The 24,599-nt window shown below is 42.8% G+C and overlaps 1 protein-coding gene across 1 annotated transcript; it reads right to left on the bottom strand.

Moving 5' to 3' along the window:
* Positions 1-119: 119 nt before the first annotated feature.
* LOC117538347 (interferon-induced protein 44-like) lies at positions 120-19,675 on the bottom strand. The gene is made up of 8 exons (XM_034203994.1): positions 19,534-19,675; positions 17,976-18,139; positions 17,727-17,778; positions 17,326-17,521; positions 11,347-11,499; positions 1,591-1,762; positions 1,091-1,191; positions 120-456 (listed from the first exon to the last, which is right to left on the bottom strand). Exons 1-8 carry the CDS (start codon positions 19,560-19,562, stop codon positions 256-258), a joined length of 1,068 nt encoding a protein of 355 aa, XP_034059885.1. The 5' UTR covers positions 19,563-19,675; the 3' UTR covers positions 120-255.
* Between the last annotated feature and the right edge of the window lie 4,924 nt (positions 19,676-24,599).

The raw sequence follows: 24,599 nt of genomic DNA, 5'->3' as shown, positions 1-24,599 counted from the left end.
GAAAGACAAAGTATGGGACGACTTACACCCACTCTGTGCCACTCAAAAACAATGCTGTTCCTGGACCATTGACCTTGTATTAAAGAACAGATCACATTAACAAATACAAACATCACACATTTCTGATTATATTCAGTTTTATTTAAAGACATAATGAGTGTTATATGTTACATGATCTATTACATGTAGCACTTACATTCTGTAGCTTTGAAAAAACAGCTTAAAGTTGCTCCGACACTTTTTAAATGCTACACGCTAAATCCCCAAATCGTTCTTTGGCCCTGTGTGTTGTGGTGCATTGTCCTGGAAATACAGGTCAGTATACTGCAGGATGTGGTCCACAGCTCTAAGCAGAAGCACATCGTTGTTCACGTTCAGCTTCAGCTCTGATGAGTAGTTCTTCACCGGGACAATGTAGGAGGTGGACATACCCAACAGATCCCCAGCTTTATTCATCTACAAACACAAACACATGACTAAGATTTACACCACATCTGTATTTTTATTCCCTAAGCAGAGAAAGATGCAATGGCTAAATTAAAGAAAAGTTATCATCTCAAGCCCTGTGGTGTGTAAGGAGTGAGTGTTACGTTGTTCTTAACTCTCACAAAAGTTATTTGTTTATCATTATTATAAAGCCAGACAGAAATAATCAAAACAGGGCAAGTAGTCCTCAATTTGAGAGTTGAAAAATAGCAAATAAATAATAAAAAGGTCCAAACAAGAATGTTAAAATAGTTTCAGGCTGTAATTTGGCTTTTTATGTGTCTTACCTCACCAAACTAAATGTTTCATGTATATGTTTGAATGGCAGATCAATGATGATCTTTCCCTTTGTCTAAAAATCTAATGTGACTAGTGAGTCATGTGACTTTGCTTTAGCTTGTAATTTAATGATGTGCACCTAAAAAATATATATATTTATAAACAAGCACCACAAAGTCAAATGTTCCATTATGCTACAGATCACAGGAAACTAAACTGGTCACACACTCATTTTGGTAAAACTTCCCCACTTGTAGTCTGCATGGTGATCATACCTTCCTCTATGATGGATATACTTTGTCTATTTCATATTTTTGAAACCTACCATGTCCTGAATGATGCGGCTCTTGTAAACCTGGGTGACATCTTTGGCCGTTTCTGGACAAATTTGGTCTATCTGGGTCAGCAGGGCCACCTGGTGAATGTCTAGCAGATACAATACAATGCTGTCAATAAGATGTCACTACAAAAAAGGCTTTAATTTGTTACATTGCAGAGAAAGAAATCACTGACAGTTGACATTTCAACAGTGCTTTTGTTTAGTAAATCCTGTAAAGAGGATTTCAAGCCCAAAGTTATTATGAACATCAGTGCCCAGCAATTGTAACCACAACAAAATCTCCCAAAATATATACATAAAAGGTCAGTGAAACTTCAAAGCAGTGCATTAAAACAACATCCAGATTCGGCAGGAACTGACAGAGTGACAGAAGAACAGCTCTACAACATTCATATTACAAGTCAAAGCCCATTTGGTCTTTAAAAGTAGTTCATCTATGTTTGAAAATGTCTTTGTATTGGACTGATAATGTGTCCCTGACTTACCCAGGTCACTGATGTGCTTTCGGAGCAGCCTGAAGGTGGTGCCGAGGCCTTTGGGGTAGGTCAGGATTTTAGAGGCATCTACCACAAAGGCAACACAATGGATCTTGTCTTTGAGACCTGGCTTCTTTATATAGCCCACAGTCTCAGACCGCACTGGTTGATCTGCGCTAAACTGGGAGAGAAAGAGGATGTTACATTTTTTTTTTAAAAACTCATGTTGAGGTAGGTTTTGCAAAGACAAAAGCAAATACAGATTGAACCACGGTCTGTGTTGGGCTACTTCATGTTCAGTTCTGGGATTTGTTATTTACGTGGCTGTTAATAATTACGGTAACCATGGGTTTTAGGTTGGAGTCAGTTACTTCTCTATGAACCCAACGATAGTTACGGCTGTAACTACGGTTCTATGAGTTCCGGATGACCGCCAGAGGCGGTGCTTTTAGCACTGGATATGTCCATCGCACGCATGCGCAGTTAGAGTACTTAATAACAACAAAGTCACCTGTGACCCACGTGACTACGGCTACATAGGCCCGCGTCACTAGTGGATTGGTTCCCAGAATCTTCTCGCGAGCACACAAGAATTCTGAGTGACCGGAAACTCTGGCGGTCATCCGGGACTCATAGAACCGTAGTTACAGCCGTAACTATCGTTCTATTTCGTCCCTACTGACCGCCAGAGGCGGTGCTTTTAGCACTGGATGACTATACCAACCATATCATGAAGAATCCGAACACTTGCTTACCTAGCTGGAAGCAGCGGAGCTCGGCAACAGGACCACGCCCAAAGGATGGGGAGTGGCGACATTGACCCGGTAGAATCTGGAGAATGTGCCAGACGATGCCCACGACGCCGCAGCGCAGATGGTCTCCAGGGATACCCCTCTCAGGGCAGCCCAAGATGTTGAGATGCTCCTTGTAGAGTGACATCTCACCCCTGATGGCGGGGGGCGGCCACTGGCCCCATAGGCATGTGAGATTGTATCCACAACCCAGTGGGACAGCCGCTGCTTGGAGAGAGCACAGCCCCTTCTCGTGCCGCCATGGCAAATGAAGAGCTGCTCTGACTGTCATATATGGGCCGTAGCACCAATATACGCCTCTAGGGCACGCACAGGGCACAGCAACTCAAGTGTGCCGTTCTCCTGTGGGACGTTAAAGCGCGCCAGCTGGATAGGCCGATTGGAGTGGGCTAGTGGAAGCACCTTGGGCAGGAACGCCACGTTCGGCCAGAGGGCAACATCCGAGCCATCGGAGTTCCACCTCAGGCATGTATGGCTCACGGAGAGGGCATGTAGCTCTCCAACTCGTTTCCCTGAGGTCATGGAAAGCAGAAATGCTGCCTTTAAGGACAGCCACTTAAGCTCCACCTGGGCCAGGGGCTCGAAGGGAGGAGATGATAGGCCCTGCCCCTCCAGTGTGACCGAGAGTGGAGGCAACGCTGCGACACCCTGACTTCCCTGCGCCTGTGCCACTTGGCATCCAAGTGAAGGCTGTTCAGCGACATCTGCATGGGGCGCAACGCCAGCGGGCCCAATGGCAGAGGCAGCCTGCCCAAGGGCCGAAGGAACTGAATATAAGGCACCATGTTGCCCGGCCCACGTGGAAGTAGGCATCCCTCAAGTCCACGGCTGTGCATGTGCTGTGGTCAGCATATAGAGTGGCAGCACCTTCAGGAATCTGTTGATTCCTCTGAGGTCCAAGATCAGGCGAAATCCGCCAACTTTCTTGCTCACGAGAAAGTACGCCGAGTAGAACCCCCTGTGCTAAGCAGAGGGTCTACTGGCTCGATTGCGTCCTTGGACAGAAGGACGGACAACTCTTGGGCCAGAAGCTAGGGCCTCTGCCGGATCGCTGACGACTGTCATTTTGGCCCGGCCGAAGGCTAGGGGCCGGAACTGCGGTTCGTACCCCTGGGTTAAGGTGAAAACCACCCAAGGGCCGGAAGTACAGACAGCCCAGTAACTGAGCTACTGCTGGGAAAGCAGCCGACGACCGTCCCCGAGAGTCTCGGGGCCTAACCCCCCAGCCTCCGGAGTCCCCTGGGGGGTGCCAGTAAGGCTCTGAGGCACGAGGCCGCCTAGAAGGCCGGCAGCACGAAAGCCCCATGGAGGTGGATGAGTGGGGCGCTGGGACCTGCGCAGACCACCACTGTAAGCTGGTGGCTGAGAGCGGCTGCTAGAGGGGCCCCTGGGCCTGCTGGGAGTGGGCACAGGCCTATAAAGACCCGAGAGCTGCTGCCTGGTCTGCCTAGCTTAGGCAGCACGCTCCAGTACCAGGGCAGCTGCCCCAAACAGCTCCCCTGGCTCGACTGGCTCACTATGGAGGACATGTCTCCGACAGTGGTGACTGAGTAGGCCAAACCTGGCGACGAGTCTGCACCAATAAGGACATAACTCGTCCCCATTCCCTAGATATTAGGGCAAAGGCTTACAGTGATGCATCACTGAGGCCCAGCAAAGAAGGCTCAGCCGGAGCCTGCTGCCGAGAGGTAGAGAAAGCCAGTATCAGATGGGAGAGGGAGTTCCCGTGCCCGCTGTGTCGTAGGCCCTACAGAGCAGCTCGTTTGTGACCCTGCACTGAGGCCGAGGGCACCTGGCATCAGGAGCCCGAATCGGGGAGGCGATGGCAGGCTCAATGGATGGCAAGCGACCCAGCCCCACCCTCGCCGGATCCTGCCTGGCAACAGAGTGGAAGAGGGCCCTGGTGTCTCTCCAGCCTGCATGGAGCTCCCTCAGGTACTCCTCTGAAGGAGGAACAGTTGGAGTGAAAAGGGGCAGGGTTATGCCTGAAAAAGGCGCTAGCCTGAGCCGAGTCGGCCTGCGGAACCTGAAGCTGCAAGCGTACCAGGGCCGCACAAATAATGGCCGCCATGAAGGCGTCCTCTGTGCCCTGCAGAGAGCTCTGAGCAGAGGAGTGGCAAGGCAAGGCAAGGCAAGGCAAGGCAAGGCAAGGCAAGGCAAGGCAAGGCAAGGCAAGGCAAGGCAAGGCAAGGCAAGGCAAGGCAAGGCAAGGCAAGGCAAGGCAAGGCAAGGCAAGGCAAGGCAAGGCAAGGCAAGGCAAGGCAAGGCAAGGCAAGGCAAGGCAAGGCAAGGCAAGGCAAGGCAAGGCAAGGCAAGCAGGCAAGGCAAGGCAAGGCAAGGCAAGGCAAGGCAAGGCAAGGCAAGGCAAGGCAAGGCAAGGCAAGGCAAGGCAAGGCAAGGCAAGGCAAGTTTATTTATATAGCACTTTTCAACACAAGGCAATTCAAAGTGCTTTACAAAAAATGAAAGACATTAAGAAAAGGGCATTTAAAATCAGTCATTAAAAAGAAAGCTAATAAAATAAACATTAAAAGAAAAAATACATGGATAAAAGTTACAGTGCAGTTTAAGATATGAATAGTTCAATTAAAAGCAGCGACAAAAAGAAAAGTCTTCAGCCTGGATTTAAAAGTATTCAGAGTTGCAGCGGACCTGCAGGTTTCTGGGAGTTTGTTCCAGATATTTGGAGCATAATAACTGAACGCTGATTTCCCGTGTTTAGTTCTGACTCTGGGGACAGAAAGCTGACCAGTCCCTGAAGACCTGAGAGATCTGGATGGTTCATAATTTAGCAGGAGGTCAGTAATGTATTTTGGGCCTAAACCATTCAGTGCTTTATAAACCAGTAGCAATATTTTTGAAATCTATTCTTTGACACACAGGAAGCCAGTGTAAAGACTTCAGAACAGGAGTGATGTGATCCACTTTCTTAGTGTTAGTGAGGACTCGAGCAGCGGCGTTCTGAATCAGCTCCAGCTTTCTAATTGATTTTTTAGTGAGACCTGTGAAGACACCATTGCAGTAGTCCAGTCTACTAAAGATAAAAGCATGGACAAGTTTTTCCAAATCCTGCTGTGACATTAGTCTTTTAATCCTAGATATATTCTTTAGGTGATAGTAGGCTGATTTAGTAACTGTTTTAATGTGACTGTTGAAACTCAGGTCAGAGTCCATGACTACACCTCGATTTCTGGCTTTATCTGTTGTTTTGAACATTGCAGACTGAAGCTCAGCGCTAACTTTTATACGTTCTGACTTGGCTCCAAAAACCATTACCTCAGTTTTAATTGGAGAAAGTTCTGACACATCCAGTCATTTATTTGTTCAATGCACTTACTCAGTGTTTGAATTGGAGCATAGTCTCCTGGTGAAATTGTTACGTAAATTTGTGTGTCATCTGCATAGCTATGGTAACTTATTTTGTTGTTTTTCATTATCTGAGCCAGTGGTAGCATGTAGATGTTAAAGAGAAGAGGCCCCAAGATGGAGCCTTGAGGAACCCCACATGTCATAATTGTCAACTCAGATGTGTATTTACCTATAGAAACAACGTTGTTTCTGTCCTTTAAGTAGGATTTAAACCAATTTAGAACTGTTTCCGAAAGTCCCACCCAGTTTTCCAGTCGGTCTAGTAATATGTTGTGGTCAACAGTGTCAAACGCAGCAATGAGATCTAATAATACTAACACTGAAGTTCTGCCACTGTCTGTGTTTAAGTGGATGTCATTAAAGACCTTTACAAGAGCAGTCTCAGTGCTGTGGTTTGGCCGAAAGCCTGACTGGAACACATCGAAACAGTTATTTAAATGCAAGAAATTACTCAACTGTTGAAAAACAACTTTTTCAATGATTTTACCTAGAAATTGGAAGTTTGATATGGGCCTGTAATTGTTCATTACTGAAGCATCTAGATTATTCTTTTTTAAGAGCGGTTTAATGACTGCAGTTTTCAGGGCCTGTGGAAAAATACCTGAGTGAAGAGATTTGTTTACTATATGAAGTAGATCTGAGGCCATGCAAGGCAAATCATCTTTGAAAAATCCTGTTGCAATAATATCAAGGCAGCAGGAGGAGGATTTCAGAAGTTGAATAATGTCCTCTAGGTTTTTATCATTAATCTGATGGAATTGTGTCATGGTGTTTGAATTGATGTTAGGTGGACATAGGGACAACACATTTGCTGTTCCTGATGCAGAGGCACTGACTGCTTGTCTGATTTTCTGAATTTTGTCAGTGAAAAAGGAGGCAAAATCATTGCACGCCCTGGTGGATAGAAATTCAGAGGCTACTGACACTGGGGGGTTAGTTAGTCTGTCGACGGTAGCAAACAAGGCACGTGCGTTGTTTTTGTTTTTGGTAATGATGTCAGAGAAGAACGATTGTCGTGCGTTTTTCAATTCCTAATTATAAAGGCCAAGTCTCTCTTTATAAATGTCAAAGTGAACCTGGAGATTTGTTTTTCGCCACCTGCGTTCAGCTTTTCGACATTCTCTTTTTTCTGTTTTCACGGTCATGGCCTTTCTCCATGGAGATATTTTCTTGCCAGACCCTTCCTTTACCTTAGTTGGAGCAATGGCATCTATAACATTTTTAATTTTTGAATTAAAATGATCTACTAGCTCATTTACTGAGATGTTAGCAGGGGCAAGTGTGGTAGAACTAGGGAGCAAACATTTCCCTAGTATTTTCAGTTAAATATCGCTTTGTGGTTACCTCTTTTTGAACATTTTTGTGAACAGAAATAGAGCTCTCAAAGAAAACACAGGAATGGTCAGACAGTGCAACATCAGTCACCACAACCTTAGAGATATTCAGACCCTTTGAGATAATTAAGTCCAGAGTGTGCCCCTTATTGTGCGTGGGCTCCGTCACATGCTGAGTCAGTCCATAGCTATCAAGAACACAAAACAGTTCTTTAGCCCCTCTGTCCTGGGGGTTGTCATTCAACATGGATGTTAAAATCACCAACAATGACTAGACGGTCAAAGTCCGCCCCCCCCCCCCCCCCTTCATAGAAGAGGTTTGTCCGGAGCCGCTAGCGACATGGCATCCTCAAGTAGAGGTGTGGCAACCGAAGGAGGGCCAGGCGGCAAGCTAGTAGCCCCCGCACCGGCCCCTGGCTGAAGGGCCAACAGGAGCGACTTCGTCTGCTCCATGACGGCAGCTAACCGACCCACCTTAGAGGACAGCCTGTTTCTAGCCCTCTACCTGGGGGTTGAACCCATAGCCATCCCTCCATCAAGTCGCCGGGAACGGTCAGACTGAGCTGGAGGAAGTTGTGATGAGGAGAGGTGCCACCTCTGTGACTCTAGCCACTTTGAGCGCCCGAGGCATGAATCTACAGCTCATGCAGGCGCTTTGCATGAGACCCTCCCTCAAATGCTCGAGGCCAAGGCAGAGGGGGGCACCGGTCATGGCCGTCCTCTGGCTCAAGAGAAGCCATACAGGCGCTACATGAATGAGCCAGTCTATAGGTAGCCAGATGCAGCGTAGCCGGGAGTGGGCGCGAGAACACAGCCTTCCCCAGCTACCTGCTGAACGGAAAGAGTAGAGCAATGCTCCTACTTGCCGAAAACAAAGAGGGATGAAACTACACCCACGTTACTGGCAGAGTGAGCGGGAGCGAGAGCACTGCCTTCACCTAGCTGGATTAAATAAAGACGTTTAACAGGACAGCTTAGCCGGGCGGCTGCTGCTAGAATCAAGCAACACGTCTACCAGGAGCGGGGGTGAGAACACTGCCTTCACTGGTTGAGTTCATAACGAAAGCCAGGTGCAGCGTACCCGGGAGCGGGTGCGAGAACACAGCCTTCACCGGCTACCTGCTGAACGGAAATTGTAGAGCGATGCTCCTACTCGCCGAACACAGAGAGGGATGTAACTACACCCACGTTACCGGCAGAGGGAGCGGGAGCGAGAGCACTGCCTTCACCTAGCTGGATTAAATAAAGAAGCTTAACGGGCAGCTTAGCCAGGCGGCTGCTGCTAAGAATCAAGCAGCACGTCTACCAGGCGCGGGGGCGAAAAACACTGCCTTCACTGGATGATTTAAACAACGAAGCTCATCAGAACACGCCAGATGTTAGCCAAGCGGCCGCTGCTAACAATCAGAGCAATAAGTTACAGGGAGCGGGAGCGAGAGCACTGCCTTCACCAGCTGAGTTTAAATAAAGAAGCTGTAACAAAACATGCAAGATGTTAGCCAAGCGGCTGCTGCTAACAATCAAAACAATACGTTACCGGGAGCGGGAGCGAGAGCACTGCCTTCACCAGCTGAGTTAATAATGAAGCTTAACAGTATATGCAAGTCGTTAGCCAAGCGGCTGCTAATAACAATCAAGCGAGATCAAGTCAAACACAAATGTTTAAGACCAGCTAACTAGCTTCTAAAGAAGAGAACAGCACAGAGCCGTAGTTACAGCAGTAACCATGGCCAGTGCTTACACGGCATAGAACCGTAGTTACAGTAGTAACTATGGCCAGTATTTACACGGCTTAGACCCGTAGTTACAGTAGTAACTATGGCCAGTACTTACACGGCTTAGAACCGTAGTTACAGTAGTAACTCTGGCCAGTACTTACACGGCTTAGAACCGTAGTTACAGTAGTAACTCTGGCCAGTACTTACACAGCTTAGAACCGTAGTAACTGTGGCCGGTGCCTAAAAGTGTCAGCCAACGGCTGCACCCTAGATAATATAATATTGGGAGGATGAAATCCTCTTTAATGGCCACACATGCAGAGCACACAGCACACCCAGTGAAGCTTGTTCTCTGCATATCATCCTAGTACAGTAGTAGTAGACTAGAGTCTAGTACTAGGAGCAGTAAATACCACGATATAGCGCTACTGCAATCAAAACCATACGTTACCGGGAGCGGGAGCGAGAGCACCGCCCTCACCGGCTGAGTTAAATAATGAAGCTTAACAGTACATGCAAGGTGTTAGCCAAGCGGCTGCTGCTAACAATCAAGCAACCAAGTCAAAACACAATGTTAAGACCTAGGGGTGTAACGGTATCCGTATTCGTCCCGTACCGTCACGGTTCGGACGTCACAGTTCGGACGTCACGGTTCGGCACATGCCGTCACACGGCGAATACGCCTTTTTTTATGAGTGGGAAAAAAGTCTGTCACTCAGGGCAGTATTACACTATATATAATCCAGGGGGCGGTATTGCGCCTAAAAGCCAGCCGTCCGTAAATAACAAATGAAGAACAAGAACAAAACACAACAAAACGAACACAATACATGAAGAAGAAAAGTTAGTAGCTACGGCGAGTTCACACAACACACAGGAGCTAGAAGACCCACCTGCTTCTTTTAAATCAGGTTTGTGGGAACATTTCGGGTTCCCTGTGGACTACAACAATGATGGGGTGCGAGTTGTGGATCGGACGAGGACGGTGTGTCGGTGTTGTTCGACAGCGGTGCGGTATGCTGGTGGTAACGTGGTAACACGTCAAACATGCTCAATCACATCCGAGTCAGTCTCAGTCCCCAGCGAGAGGGTTTTCTGGATGGCAGGTGACATAGTTACCGCCAACAGATCTGCCCTCACTACTGACAACGTAGACAAACTCATCTTTTTGAAGAAAAACTTGAAAATAGAGTAAAGCTTGAGTACCTTTATTTAGGCATAATGGCCTCACACACAAGTTAATTATACATGTTAGACATTGCTCCTAAAGGTACAGATTTTATTTTGTTTTATATTTATCATTGTATTTATTTTATATTTTGACATCAGGAGCCTGAGTCCCCTCGTGACAGCTCGGCCTGTAGGAGCTGACAGTCTTCATCAGACTCGCCTTTTGCCTAGATTCGAAGATATTGAAGATATACTTGCTGTTCAGAATATTTGAAAAGATAAGTGTCTGTGAACATAAGTTGAAGGAATAAAGGTAATCTATTTATAGGGTTTAAATTATCAGGAGATGTTATACAGTTCTGTATTGCCTTTTATTGATTGTGATTGAAACACTTTCTTATTATTTATTTTAATATGTTCAAGACATTCTTTTTAGTTTTACAGCTTATTTAACCTTTGTGTTTGACATTAGCCATTATAAATAATATGGCCATCTGAGTGTGTGTGTTACTGTTTGTGGTTTGTTTTTAACTGTGTAATACAGTTAATGATTCCAAATGTTAGAGTTCCTTATTTTCATACCAAAACTTGCACTACTGTTAAAAATAAATAACAGCAAAAAAATTATGCATTTGGGACTTTATTTTGCTTTTCCTTGTTGTACCGAACCCGTACCGAACCGTGACCCCCAAACCGAGGTATGAACCGAACCGTGACTTCTGTGAACCGTTACACCCCTATTAAGACCAGATAATTAGCTTCTATGGAATAGAACAGCCCACATAAAACCGTAGGCCATGGTCACAGTATAACCATGGCCAGTGCTTACATGGCCTAGGACCATAGTTAGTAGTAACTATGGCCAGTACTTACCTTACTCTCTGCATCTAAACAAAAAACGGGCAAAATATGGCACACTGGGCTTTCCATAGCTGCTTGCAGAGAAATCCCTCAGATCAAACGTTCAAACCTGAACGCTGTAGGCTACAAGAATGTAGCCGCGGTACTCTCGCGAAGCGAGAAGATGAAAAGGAACCGATCCACTAGTGACGCCGGCCTATGTAGCCGTAGTCACGTGGGTCACAGGTGACTTTGTTGTTATTAGGTACTTGAACTGCGCATGCGTGCGATGGACATATCCAGTGCTAAAAGCACCGCCTTTGCCGGTCAGTAGGGACGAAATAGAACTGTTAACCTCATGGTGGCGCAGGTCGGACGATCAACAAAGTGAGTAAGGATGTATCCTCTGGGAAATTATGAATGTCTGTACAAATAGTGAGATATTTTCATCTTGACCAAACAACGGTCATTGGGTAAAGCTGCAAGCTACGAACTAGAACATGTCATTTTTATCCTGCTTACTTTGTGCCCCTCTGGTGCATGACCTTTAATGACAGACAGGATGTCATGGAGGGTCAGTGCAGTCATCTCTCCGCCCCCCAAACCCACGATATCACACAGCACCAGTCCAGTAGGATCCTCTCCTTTCTGACCATGGATGTTGAAGGACTGCAGCTGAGACAGAGAGAAACTAAAGTTAATTTGATGGTTGTAAAAGATGGGAACATCCAAGCTGCTGAACGGAGGTTTGCATCAACAGTGTCTTCTAATGAACACATTTGAGACATTTTTGTTCACCGCTGATAAATATATTTGTGTGAGTGTGTACGCATATTAGGGCTGAACGATATACCGTGTCATGGCGATAACCGCGGTATGCGCATGCGCGCTATTCACACCGCAGGGACGTGCGGTTTTATTCTTTTTTTTTTTTTTTAAATGCTAACGCACTTTAGCACAGAATTCAAAATAAAGATACCCTTATTACTTATCGAAACTGCACATACAATATATCCGATTAAAGCTGAGACTCCACAGATTATTTAAGTATAGTATCTAAGCGATCCGATCTCGCAACAGGGAAAGCAAACACAGTAGAGATGTTAAGATTCACCGATTCGCATCGGTGCACCGGCATAAACGTTCAAGATGCGAGTGCACCGGTTGAAAGAGTGCACATCGGCTACAGTTTGGGTTGAACCGGGTTGAACTCGCGATGCATCGATTGCGTAGCGTCTTTGCATCGGTAAAAAACCGATTCATTCATATAAAATCCCCTAATCTTGTCAACGCTCAGCAGAGACGATCTTTGATATTTGCTTCGCCACTACGGAGGCCGAGAGTCTCAGTTATCAACACACACGGAAGTCGAGGAGAAAGAGAAACACAGCGCACCGAAAAATACCTACAAATCAAACGTTTGGTAACACTTCGGATTGTTCAAGAAAGACGGTGTAATAGTCCTTTATGCTAGGCTATATAGTTGACCGCAGGTCATGGAGAGTAATAAGGTATCCGTAGACTTTTGTATGAGGTATCTTTATTACTTAACAGGTCTACAGCCATGATACATAGATCCGTCCTAGATGCGGGCTTGCATACACACAGTATCACTCCGCAGCCGCACCCCATCAGTAACGTCCTGATGGTATATGTGCGCGGCACTCTATACTACAGACGGTCAACTTGAAAAATCGCTCGCAAATTGTTAACGATGCCGAGCCGATTTAAAGTACACAAGTAGTACGAGGAATTTAGCGACGCACATAAAGAGTCGACATGGGGTCTGCGGCTGAAAAGAGAAACCTCAAAGTTAGACATATATATGAGTTAAATCACTCAGTGAGGTGTTCTGTCAGAGAGAGTGGTGTTTAGTTTACAGCAGCCTGTGACGGCCAATAATAATTTAAATGTATTCCTCACTGTAAGCAGTTATGAAATACCTGTTTGTGAAAGGTTATTTGTATTATTTATTGTTCATATAGAACCCACCGCTTTCTGCTCACTGGTGAGTTAGCCTATGAATGAGTGTTAAGCACATCAGGCTGGCAGCTGTATGGGCATTGCTCTATGGTAGCTGTTATTTGCACATTGTTAATCATGAGCAATGCATCCTTACATTGTTTAACTGTGAGGTGTTATACAATTGTACTCTGGAGAGCTTTTAAAGGTAACAAAATAAACGGCATGATGGGATGTGCAGTACCAAATATGTAAAGCACTTTTTTGTTAATGTATGATTTGCTGCATATAAGGAATAAAACAAAAATCCTCTGTCGTACCAAATTGAAGTATCATTATTTTTGCATCGTGTTGAATCGCATCGTATCGCACCGAATCGCATAATGTTGAATCAAATCGTATCGAACTGTATCGCAACAGGGGTGAATCGTATCGTATCGCATCGCCTGGTGTTTCAAATGTATCGTTAATGTATCGTATCGTGGCAACGTATCGAGATGCGCATCGCATCGGCCTCAGTGATGGATGCACATCCCTAATTAACACAGACATCACAACACGTACCTTTTACGGAGCTTTTACGGGAGATCGTCTCACCGTAGATGTCAATCTGATCAAAAGACGTGTTCAATGGCATTAAAACGAGAAAGAAAAAACGCGGCTGAATCGGTTGATCCATAGGTTGATAATGTATCTGTGGCTTTTAAGCAATTGTTTATAATCCATAATTCCATTTTTATGTAAAAATCGGATCACAAAAGTTAGCTGCTAATGGTAGCCACCTTGGTGGTATGCAGCTTCCGGTTTTGGCTACGTGTCGTCACTCTCACTCCTTATTTCAGGGTTCTTACACCTTTTCCAAAGTCAAATTCAAGCATTTTTCAAGCATTTTCAAGGTGCATTTTCAAGCTTTTCAAGCAGCTTACAGCTGTTGTAAATTACATATTTATATGCACATACTCAAATGATTATTTCCCTCCCTCACATTAAATCAGATGTTCTTTATGCTATAAACAACCAAATGTGTGTTTCGTGATAGCCTTCTACACGAGGATGAACAATTAAAGAAAAATAAAACTAAGTTTAATATTTCAAAATGAGTGATCTGTACGTAGACTGGGCATCCCATATAACCTGGCTGAGCCGATATACAACAATCAGCCAAATAACTTTTCAATACATTATTGATTACTATTGTTGAGGTACTTTTAGGTTGGCAGTGAACATAAGTCAGAGGTACATGGTGTACTTTTCCTTCACTACATGTATTTAATACCTTTAGTTACTTCACAGATGTGGATGAATGATGTGAAATATAATCAAGTGTTAAATCAGACTTTAGTTCCACCTGGAGTAAATCCACAAGCTACCCTGCAGTATACAAAGTCATTCAAACTAGCTGCACCTTTACCAGCTTTGAGAACACTTTCATGATCAATCATTATAAAACATATCATATATATTATTCTGAAATGGACTAATCTGCACAATGACTACTTTTACTGTCGCTACTTTCACTATATTTTGATGAGAATACTTTTCTACTTTCACTTGAGGAACATTTTGAATGCTTTTACTGTAACAGAGTATTCCTACACTCTGGTACTTCTACTTTTACTCAAGTACAAGATCTGAGTACTTATAACTTCACTACAAGATCTGAGTACTTCTACTTTTACTAAGTACAAGATCTGAGTACTTATAACTTCACTACAAGATCTGAGTACTTCTACTTTTACTCAAGTACAAGATCTGAGTACTTCTACTTTTACTCAAGTACAAGATCTGAGTACTTCTACTTTTACTCAAGTACAATATCTGAGTACTTATTCCACCTCTGGCAGTGTATTAGTCTGAATTGTAGCCACAAAATCACGCAGAGCTGCATAAAAATAGACTCACAATGGTAACAAGTGGAAAATAATATTTACAAATGTGTACAATGATTTGTAGGTAATGCTACTCAAGACGCCTGACTTATACATCTTCAAAGGAAGACTGTGTTCATTCTACAATTACATGGGATTAAAGCAAAATGTAGTTTTACTTGAATAATACTTCAATTTTATATAAAAGACAGTTTGTTTTCATCTGTTTTCAAATAAACAAAGTCTTGGCTTTCAGAATATTAAACTTGTTTCGGCAAATGCAGATGATAAATACAGCTTTGAAGCTTCGGCATAATTACAAGCAGAGAACGGACTAATGTAACGTCACAGCAGGCATAACAACAGCCGGTGTTTCTTGTGAGTGTTTCCCCGGTACACAAACACACACACACACTCGCGAGCTTCCCCCAGACCAGTAATACAAACGAAAATGTGTCTTCGGGTCAATGCGACTGATTTCGATAGATCAAGTCACATTTGGTTTAGGCACGAAACATACTACCAGTAGAAATACATTGCTTTTAAAATCGCTCTGTGTCGAATCAATAAATTATATTTCGTGACTATAACACGAAATGCCGTGAGTGCTTCATCCTCTGAAGACCACAGGATGGCGACTGTAACGCACATAACATAGGTACGCTCCTCTGAAATGATTGTCCCCTGCAATTATTGTTATCCCTCATCGAGTTCGCTATTCAGCTAGCTAACGTTAGCTTAAACAAACGTAACATACAACGTTAGCCTAATCTAAAATGCTCTACTACGGCGTACCTTTCATGTGGCTCGTCAGCGCAGACTCTCGCATCGTTATTTTTGCAAACTTTGCAGGAGGCTACTCGTGGGCTTGACCCTCGTCTTAGCCATGGCTTGTATTTGTCTTCTGCTAGCCAACGCTCGTTGAAACCTCCTGGCACACAGTCATCTATCACTCTCATCAGAATGCCCAGGTCACACGTAACACAAACCCTTGCAGGTCGCGCGCATAGCGCGGGAAGGCCGCAGCGGAGCTGTTTTATGTAGAAGCGAAGCAATTATTTTCTTTTAATCTAAAAGCGAACTATTCAGTCAGACAGCAATTTATTGTAAAAGTAAAGCATTTACATTTTCAAGCACTTTATCTCAATTTCAAGCACCATTCCCAAAATTCAAGCACTTTCCCAACCTTGAAAACACCATGTCAAATTTCAAGCATTTTCAAGGATTTCAAGCACCCGTACGAACCCTGTTATTTGTTCATGTGTTGGTGTGTGTAGAACTTCTCCTGATATTTGACCTTTTTGACAGATTTAGCACCAAAAAAACCCTCTTTTGGGGCCATTTGGGTGGATTTTCCATATCTCTGGCCCACCTTGCTGGATTTTGACATGTGACATCTCTTTCTGACCGTCAGAGCCAATGGAATCGAGGGGAAATCACACAGTCCTTATTTGGTAATGTGTGTGTGAGAGACTTCCGCATAGCCAAGACCGGAAGCAGCAGCCACTATGGTGGCTACCATTAGCAGCTAACTTTTGCTCTGCGATATTTACATAAAAATGGAATTATGGATTATAAATTAAATCATTTTTTTATACAGAGACCTTAAAAACCTATGGATTAACCGATTCAGCCGCGTTTTTTCTTTCTCGTTTTAATGCCATTGAACACGTCTTTTGATCAGATTGACAGCTACGGTGAGACATCTCCCCTTGAAGCTACGTAAAGGTACGTGTTGTGATGTCTGTGTTTGCTTCCCCTGTCCGAGTTCAGATCACTCAGTGATGATACTATATACCTAAATAATCTGTGGAACCTCAGCTTTAATCGGATATCTTGTAAGTGCAGCTACGATAAGTAATAATAAGGGTACTTTTATCTTGAGTTCTGTGCCAAAGTGCGTTAGCATTTTTCGCTCAGGGGTCATTTAGATGCTTCTTATGAGACTTGTGTTTTGTTTTGGTATAAAATGGTTTGTATCGTCAGTTAGCTGAGATTATTTCCGTTAATCTGGTATAACACATTAATAGGTTCTTAAATATTACGATCCCCTGAGACACTGTCGTGAAAAAAAAAGTAAAGTACCCGCCGGGACTTTGGGGTTTAACAGGTTAAAAAAACCGCAATATATACCGCAGGGGGGGGAAAAACCGCGATGTCAGTTTTTTTCAATACCGTGCAGCCCTAACGCATATTGTCTGTCCTAATCTATATTTAAATCTAATACGTAATATTTGGACTTGTCATGGCCAACTTTATGACATCCAGGCAAAATCCATGAAATTGAAAGCTTCAGGAAAGCTAGTAATTGGACTTTGAGTAAAGATGACTGTCTAACGTTGAATTCCTTTTGCTTATTCATGATGTTTTACAAACAAACTTGAAACCGGTATTGAATATAAGTGTGTTGATGAATTGGAGATAACATTCGTCTTTTATTTAACATGGGAAATGACTGACAATACTTTGACTACAGATGGTCTCTTTGAACGGTGTTCGGCTGTTTTTCATTTTTCGTGGATAGTGTATAGATACCGCTTGAATTTACTAGCTATTCAGTGCCTTTCCAAAAGGCCAGATGAGGCTCTCTTTTCAATACTTCCTTAATTTGAGAAACGCAACAATGAATTTCAGCTCTTTTGTTCCCACTCAGTTATTGCTCCACTTGTACCTTCTTGGTGAAGCTGGTGGAAGAGGTGCCCACCATGGCCCGGTTGGTGACTCTTCCATTAAACACAGACTGGACTGAACTGATGAAGCTGGACTTTCCAGAACCGACCGGACCCAGGAGGAGAACTCGAGCCTGAGTCCCCTCGTGACAGCTCGGCCTGTAGGAGCTGACAGTCTTCATCAGACTCGCCTTTTGCCTAGATTCGAAGATATTGAAGATATACTTGCTGTTCAGAATATTTGAAAAGATAAGTGTCTGTGAACATAAGTTGAAGGAATAAAGGTAATCTATTTATAGGGTTTAAATTATGTTCTATCTTCTTGCTCTAAATGACCAGTTCTATCACTCTGATGTAATTAAAAGAGTTGCAAACATGACTTGATTTTGAATGTTTTACTCACTCATCTGTCCACTCCATTTCTCTCCATTGAGATTCCAACTTAGGTTGAGGTGCTGAGGAGAGTTTAAAAGTTGATAAGTCTCCATCCGGTTCAAGTTAGGGTTACAGAATACTGACACTTATGACACTTCTGCTCACAATATGTAAGGTGCTTGCATGGAGCGTCTTGAAGCATGCATTAAACTTTTGGGAAAACTGGAACACAGTTTTATATCATTCTTTCTTCATGTGAAACTGTTTAGCAGCTTACCAGGAAACGTATATGAAGGTGTGTTATTTTCTTTCTCCGTTGAACTGACGTTTGAACAAAGGTTTAAACGACTTATGACGTCCTCTGCAATTGCAAAAGCCGGTTTAGCTGCAGGAACTTGATCTTCAACTTCTTGGGCCGAAGCAAATGAAAAGCTGGCTGGTCTGGTGAGGAAAAAAATCACATACATCAGTCTAAAAGAAAAGATGAAACAAAGAAGCAATGGAATACATATGGGACCTCAAATGTGATCGAAAAAAAGCAGCATTGTTTGAATGGACAAAGCATTGAAGTGAGTTTATTAAAACATTTTGAGCCATGGTGAGTTTTGGGATGAGTTGAGCACTACTGAAATAAAGTATTTTTAATAGAACTCAATAAAAGTAAAACATGTCGGAAACATTTCACACACGACATTAATCCTTAAACAAGACAGGAGAATCCATAGAATCCAACTTCCTTTCTCAAAGTGCAGGCCAAAATATGTGCCTTATAACATGTGGTGTTGCAAGTTACTGTATGATCATTTATTTTTCTACAGGTAACTTGTATGCACGTTATTTGAAAACCAATGCTTTGCTATCACATATTCACTATTTTTAAAGAAATCTGGCAGGTCATCAACATCAACTTTGTAAACAGTCCTGTTAGCTCAATTATTAATATACTTCAAACTATTTAGTTAATTTAATGTGGGGAAAAATCTGTTTAGCAAAATGGATGAGTGAAAGAGAGAATGAGAGAAGGTTAATGTAACCTACATCCTTTCCTCTCTGATTTTCCGCATCTTCTCTCTCCTCTCTCATTAAAGCACTCCGTTAAACTGTTCAGATGATTGTGGATACACAAACACATTCTACCATTGATTAGTTATTCCAATCTGTTTTCATCCAGTGTGAAATTGCTTAGTTGGATATCAGGAATTTCCCCTTTCTGATTTTAAAACATTCAAAAAAATTAAAGAACTTCAGCAGACATGCACAGAACCAGTACCTTTGTTTCAATAAGGTGTTGATTACAAGCGCTACCAATGATAAACAAAGGTAGCCTACACTTCCTGTCTTTTATTTGTCTAACATCAAATATTTACGGTGCTTAGAAACATATCTACTGTTACAAAAGTTAGTGAGCCAGGGAATTTGCGAACGTCAGTTAAAATATTTGAAATAACTTCTCTGTTATCAGATCTTGCGAGATTGTGTTGCTAACAAAATGCAACTGTATTGTCCGAATGTAAGGAAGGTATGTCTTGTGAAAATGGGAGTAGTATTGTTTGTCCATACAAACACTGTAACGCTTTTCCACAGTTAGAAGACAACAATTAGCTAACACTAAACTAGCTAACACACGTTTGTTTTCTGTAATATCCCGTCTACCCCAAGGCTTTAACGAAAGATAACAAAGCCGGTGGCCTATAGATAGCCTACAGGACACAAACCACACAGAAGAAAGTAAAAAACGGTAGGTAATTACGTTTCATCCTAACCGCCACCTGTTGTGAAACTAAACTTTGCTCCGTTTACTTACAACCTAACGTTGCGTCAAATTAGGCATTTACCTTATTTTTGCTTCAGTGAGATTCGGCATGATAACCGCTGCAGTAGCCTATAGGCTACGTGGCGAATAACAGCTGCAAAAGGATAGAGGATAATACAAACACGAGTGTAGGATACTTTTCTGAGGAAAGGAAAGTGAAACTTAAACTGTCAGAGAAGTGTGTGGCAAAAGCACACTTTTCTTTGCACAGTGCAAACTTGGTGTCCCCAAAAAAACAAACACGAAATATGTAAATGCTCTCTGATATCCTAGGTTTTAAGTTTGCTTTTTTTTGTAAACCCTCCTTTTTAGACCTTTGGATGATCGCTTATTGTCGACTTTATAGAAATAGGATAATACCAGAAGTGTTACTTTCACCAGGGTTTTAAATGAGGTAGCTCAAGCTCATGGGTCCATCATCCTCAAAATATAGTGCAAACTGTGCAAATGAGGTCAAATGTAGCTTACAGGTCCAACACATGCAAGTCCCTCTACAGATTTACACAGACTGCTAATAAAGAGGGAAAATATGGAGGTACAGTGTGTTTGTTCAGATGAGTACATCACATCAGAGACATGCAGGGGGGGAAATCAACATACTTAAAGACTGTTTTTAAGAACAATTATGTTAGAGGAGCTTTAGGTCAGAAAATGGTGTGCAGAAGTTTCTGAAATAACTAAAAATGTTTTGGCAGACTAATGGAGTGAAATAAGAGGTGGTAAAGGTTGACTACTGAGTGGGGTATTGCATTCAGATCAATGTTCCTAATCAAGCCTGTGAAACCAGCAATGACATGTTTAGACTAAGCAGATGCAATGTAAATATTGATGCTATGATCTGCTCTGTACCTTGGTGAGTGTAGAAAGGAAATGCATATTCAGGGTACTATTAGATAGCCTGTCAGAAGGCCAATGCAGGGTCTAATGATCAGTCAAAACATCATTTAAAATTAATTCTAGGAATGCTCAACCAACTATTTTACTTGATAACTGTTACTGTTAATATGATCAACTTCCTCCACATGGAGACCCCATTGCCTGATAACGAAAACTTCTACAGTCTAGGAAAATCTACCTGAGGGTCATTGCCACCTTTCAGTAGCTCTTAATAACTGAATAACTAATCTGAAATGCATCGGTAATTGATGGTGGTGCCTCAGATTGTGATTCAGCTCCAGTGAGCCCCTAAGAAAGGATTCAGATCACATCAATCATGTCTTCACGTGGTAAGACCCCGATCAACTCCATGTGTTTACCAACACCACTCGAATACTCCAAAACAAATGTCTGCACGCTAAATGGAAGGATCTAAAGCAGTGGTTCTCAACTGGTTTGGCCTCGGGACCCACTTTTTCCTTCGTCGATGAGTCGCGACCCACCATTTTGAACCACACAAATTTAATTCACAAAAAGTAGTGCAGTAATATAAAAGTGAAGAACAGTGAATACATTTTCAATAAATGTAGTCCATGGGAACACAACCACATCTTCAACATTGTTAGTGCCATGCAAGGCAGATTATATCCCTTCGCAGAACTACAGTATGCTTTTTAAACAAGTTTAAATTGGTGATGGTCATCAAGGTTTTAGAGTCAAAATTGTATTGTATGTAATAAATAAAAAGGCACACTTGTGTTGTATTACATAAAAAGGCAGACTTATCTTCAATAACAGGCATGCTTTTGAGAAGGCATGAGAAGAATACAGAACTGTGTGTATGTTGTATTATAATCCCCCCCAACAAACAAAAAATATACATTCAAACCAGATTTAGAATAAAAAATAAATACAATTAAAACAGTAACAGTAGTAAGAGTCAAGAAATAAACAACAAAATAAAGAGTGCAAATATCCCATAAACAAATAGTTATGATGATAATAAATAAATAACAGCACTGACAGAGTGATTATAACGAATAATAGTAAAAAGTACATATACATGCATGCTTTTTAAACAAGTGTAAAAGGATAATGTTATTAAAGTTTCAAGAACCAAAATTGAACTGTAGAAGAGCTTATCTGGGATACATTCTGAACAACATTGTATTGTGACAAATATTTAGCGTCAGCATTTACTGAACTTACTGTAATATATCTTAGTTTGGGGGGAGCTAGTGGGACAGCTGGGGATGCTTTTTGTTCCTGACAAGGGTCTCAAAGTCTGGGGTGATGGTAGACAAAGCAACTCTGAGGTCATGCTCAATGTTCAATTTGTTCCTCTGCTTTGTCTTCAGCTGGACCAGAGCTGAGAAGCCACTTTCACAGAGATAGGTAGTGCTGAATGGCAGGATGATTTTGATTGCATGTGTGGCGAGGGATGCATACTCAGTAATCACAGCACTGCACCAGAACTGGGGCAGGGTTACCTCAGTGAATTTTTTTTTCAGCGACCGATCACATGACAGCTCCACCAGCTGACTTTCTTCGTTGCTCGGCAACGTGATGCTTTCCATCTCGACTCCGAAAGGATCCCGTACCCAGTCATCATCCCCGTGTTTCTCAGGGAAGTAATTGTTGAACCGATCCTGCAGTTTGCTTAGATGTGCCCTGATAGTTTCATTCAGGGCATTTTTGCCTGCAGTGTCCAGTTCTTTTGCCTCATGACACGCATTTGGAAACATGTCCAGCCTCTCCCTGGAAACATGATTTGCCCATGCGATCTTTTTTTTGAACGCCTCGATTTTCTCCGTTTGTTCGAACACATTGTGTCCCCTCCCTTGCATTGAAACATTTAATGTGTTTAAATATTCAAACACATCAGCAAGGTAAGCTACTCGTGCGAGCCACACATCATCACTAAACATGTCAGCAAGAGGCGATCTGTTCTGCGCAAAGAAGGCTGCAATTTCTGTTCTAAGCTCGTAGAAGCGTGAGAGTACCTTTCCCCTCGAAAGCCAGCGAACTTCTGCATGATACAGCACCTGTATGTGCTCACTGCCCAGGTCTTAGCACAGCTTTTGAAAGCACTGGGTGCTCTTTGCGCTGCGTTTAATGTGGTTCACCGCTTTGACGACATCCTTCAATGTTTCATGAAGCACTGGCACCATGTCCTTTGCTGCTAAAGCCTCTCGATGCAAAAAACAGTGTTGCCAAGTCGCATTAGGGGCTTTTTCTAGTATTCTCTTCACCACCCCTGAATGTTTTCCAGTCATAGAGGCAGCGCCATCAGTTGTGATTCCGACACACAGATCCCAGTTTAGGCCCACCGAACCCAAGTACAAGTCCACAGAACTAAAAATGTCCTCCGCAGTTGTGGTAGTTTGAAGATCTCTAGTGCAGAGAAATTGCTCCTGTAAGTCCCCTTCCCACACATGCCTCACATAAACAAGTAAAATAGCATGGCTCGCGATGTCTGTGGACTCGTCCATCTGTAATGCATAGTGAGCACTTGCCTTGATGCGAGCTGTGGTCTGTTGTTGAATGTCATCGTTGAATGTCTTCAATCCGCCTACTGCTTGTATCGTTTGACAGTGGTATGGTCTTCAGTTTATCCACCGCAGATTGATCCAGCAGCTCTCTGACCATGTTGATGGCGGCAGGTAAAATAAGGTCCTCTGCAATGGTGTGGGGCTTTTTGCTCTTTGCAATACGCTGAGCTACGAGGTAAGATGCACGGAGGGCCTGCTCTTGTTTCGAACATGAAGAGGTCAGGCACTGTTTGCGATGTCCTCAGCTCTGTAAGTCGTCTTTGAAAGAACTCAACAGGTTTATCTTTATAAGCGGAGTGTTTCGTTTCCAAATGCCGCTTCATTTTTGACGGCTTCATGCTCTCTCGTGCCAGTATTTCACTGCAAACAACACACTGAGGTTTTGGTCCCTCTCTTTTATCTTCAATGTATGAAAATCCATACTTAATATATTCAGAATCATACCTGCGTTTCGCCATGTATACAATTTGAATGAATGAGCGGTAAATACTGATAACGTAAGGCAGCACGTTATCTTTGACATTTTTTTAATTTTATTTTTCTTCACTCACACATCCACATCCCACTTGAAACGGGTCCGCGACCCACTTTTGGGTCGCGACCCACCAGTTGAGAACCACTGATCTAAAGAACCTTTATTCTATAATCAAAACATTATTATATCATATCTAAATCATATTGTAGTAAATCTCCTCAGTTTTCTGTCAGTGATGGAGGTTATGATAGTGAATGGAGCTTGCCTAATGCCTACTCGATATAACCCCTCAAAGCATAATAAACATGAAATCAATTTTGCCGGTTATTTCAGGTTGGTTATCTGTCACTCAGCTATTTTGGCTAGCAGCCTGCGAATGATCAGGCGTAATAACAGCCAGCAAGAAGGAGCCCCAGCTATCTTTATGACCTTGTGGCCGTGCCCAGCTTTTGTTGTTTCAGCAAACTAGTTTTTATATCTGGAGCCCCTTGTAGAAAGACTGGGACATATGGAACCATTGTTTGTATGGAGACATAAAAGGAAGGAGATCCAAAACCAGTAGAAACACCTAATGTTCCCAAACAGAATCATGCAACAATTTGAGAAGTCTGACACATCAGCTGATGTTATACTGGCTAGTTATTTGAGGGCAACACCCAAATCACAAATACAACCTGCTGCGGCCTTGAGGTTATGAGTGGGTGTCATTAAAGGTTATTGTACTGTTGATGGCTTGACAGCAAACACTATAGGTGGCTATTTGTGGAGACAAAAAACAAAACAGACCTTATAATTTATCTGTCCACTAACCAGAAAACAGGTGGAATGTAGTCATAAATATGTGTAATGTATACCAAAATAACTTGAATACATATATCAGTGACATAATGATATGAGTCCTACAGGTCACTTATTCAGTCATGGATAAGAAATGTTGTTGTTTTTTTGGTTTGGTTAAAAAAAGACTCACCTGTAGTTCCTCGGGTATACTATGTGGTAATTTCAGTCATGTGTAATAGAAAATGACAAATGTATTTTCAATGCTTAATGTAAGTGTAAAGGGATTATACAGTATACATTTGATAATAATCAAATATGAAATCTGTGGTGATCAGTTACTTCTTTGCTATCATTTATGCCTTTATTTCACAGTGTAGAAGGCGTCGGTCAATCTTCCCCCCCCCC

Source organism: Gymnodraco acuticeps, unplaced genomic scaffold (genome assembly GCF_902827175.1).
Source record: "Gymnodraco acuticeps unplaced genomic scaffold, fGymAcu1.1, whole genome shotgun sequence".
NCBI lineage: Eukaryota > Metazoa > Chordata > Actinopteri > Perciformes > Bathydraconidae > Gymnodraco > Gymnodraco acuticeps.
Note: the sequence above shows the minus strand (reverse complement) of the source record. Positions and strands in the feature narration are given on the sequence as shown.

Coding starts and splice junctions, on each gene's coding strand:
- LOC117538347 (XM_034203994.1), bottom strand. CDS start 19,562: ATGCCGAATCTCACTGAAGCAAAAATAAG. Junction 11,500..17,325: donor CCACCAGCTTCACCAAGAAG/GTACAAGTGGAG, acceptor TCTCTGTCTCAG/CTGCAGTCCTTCAACATCCA. Junction 457..1,090: donor GCCGCATCATTCAGGACATG/GTAGGTTTCAAA, acceptor TTGTGTTTGTAG/ATGAATAAAGCTGGGGATCT.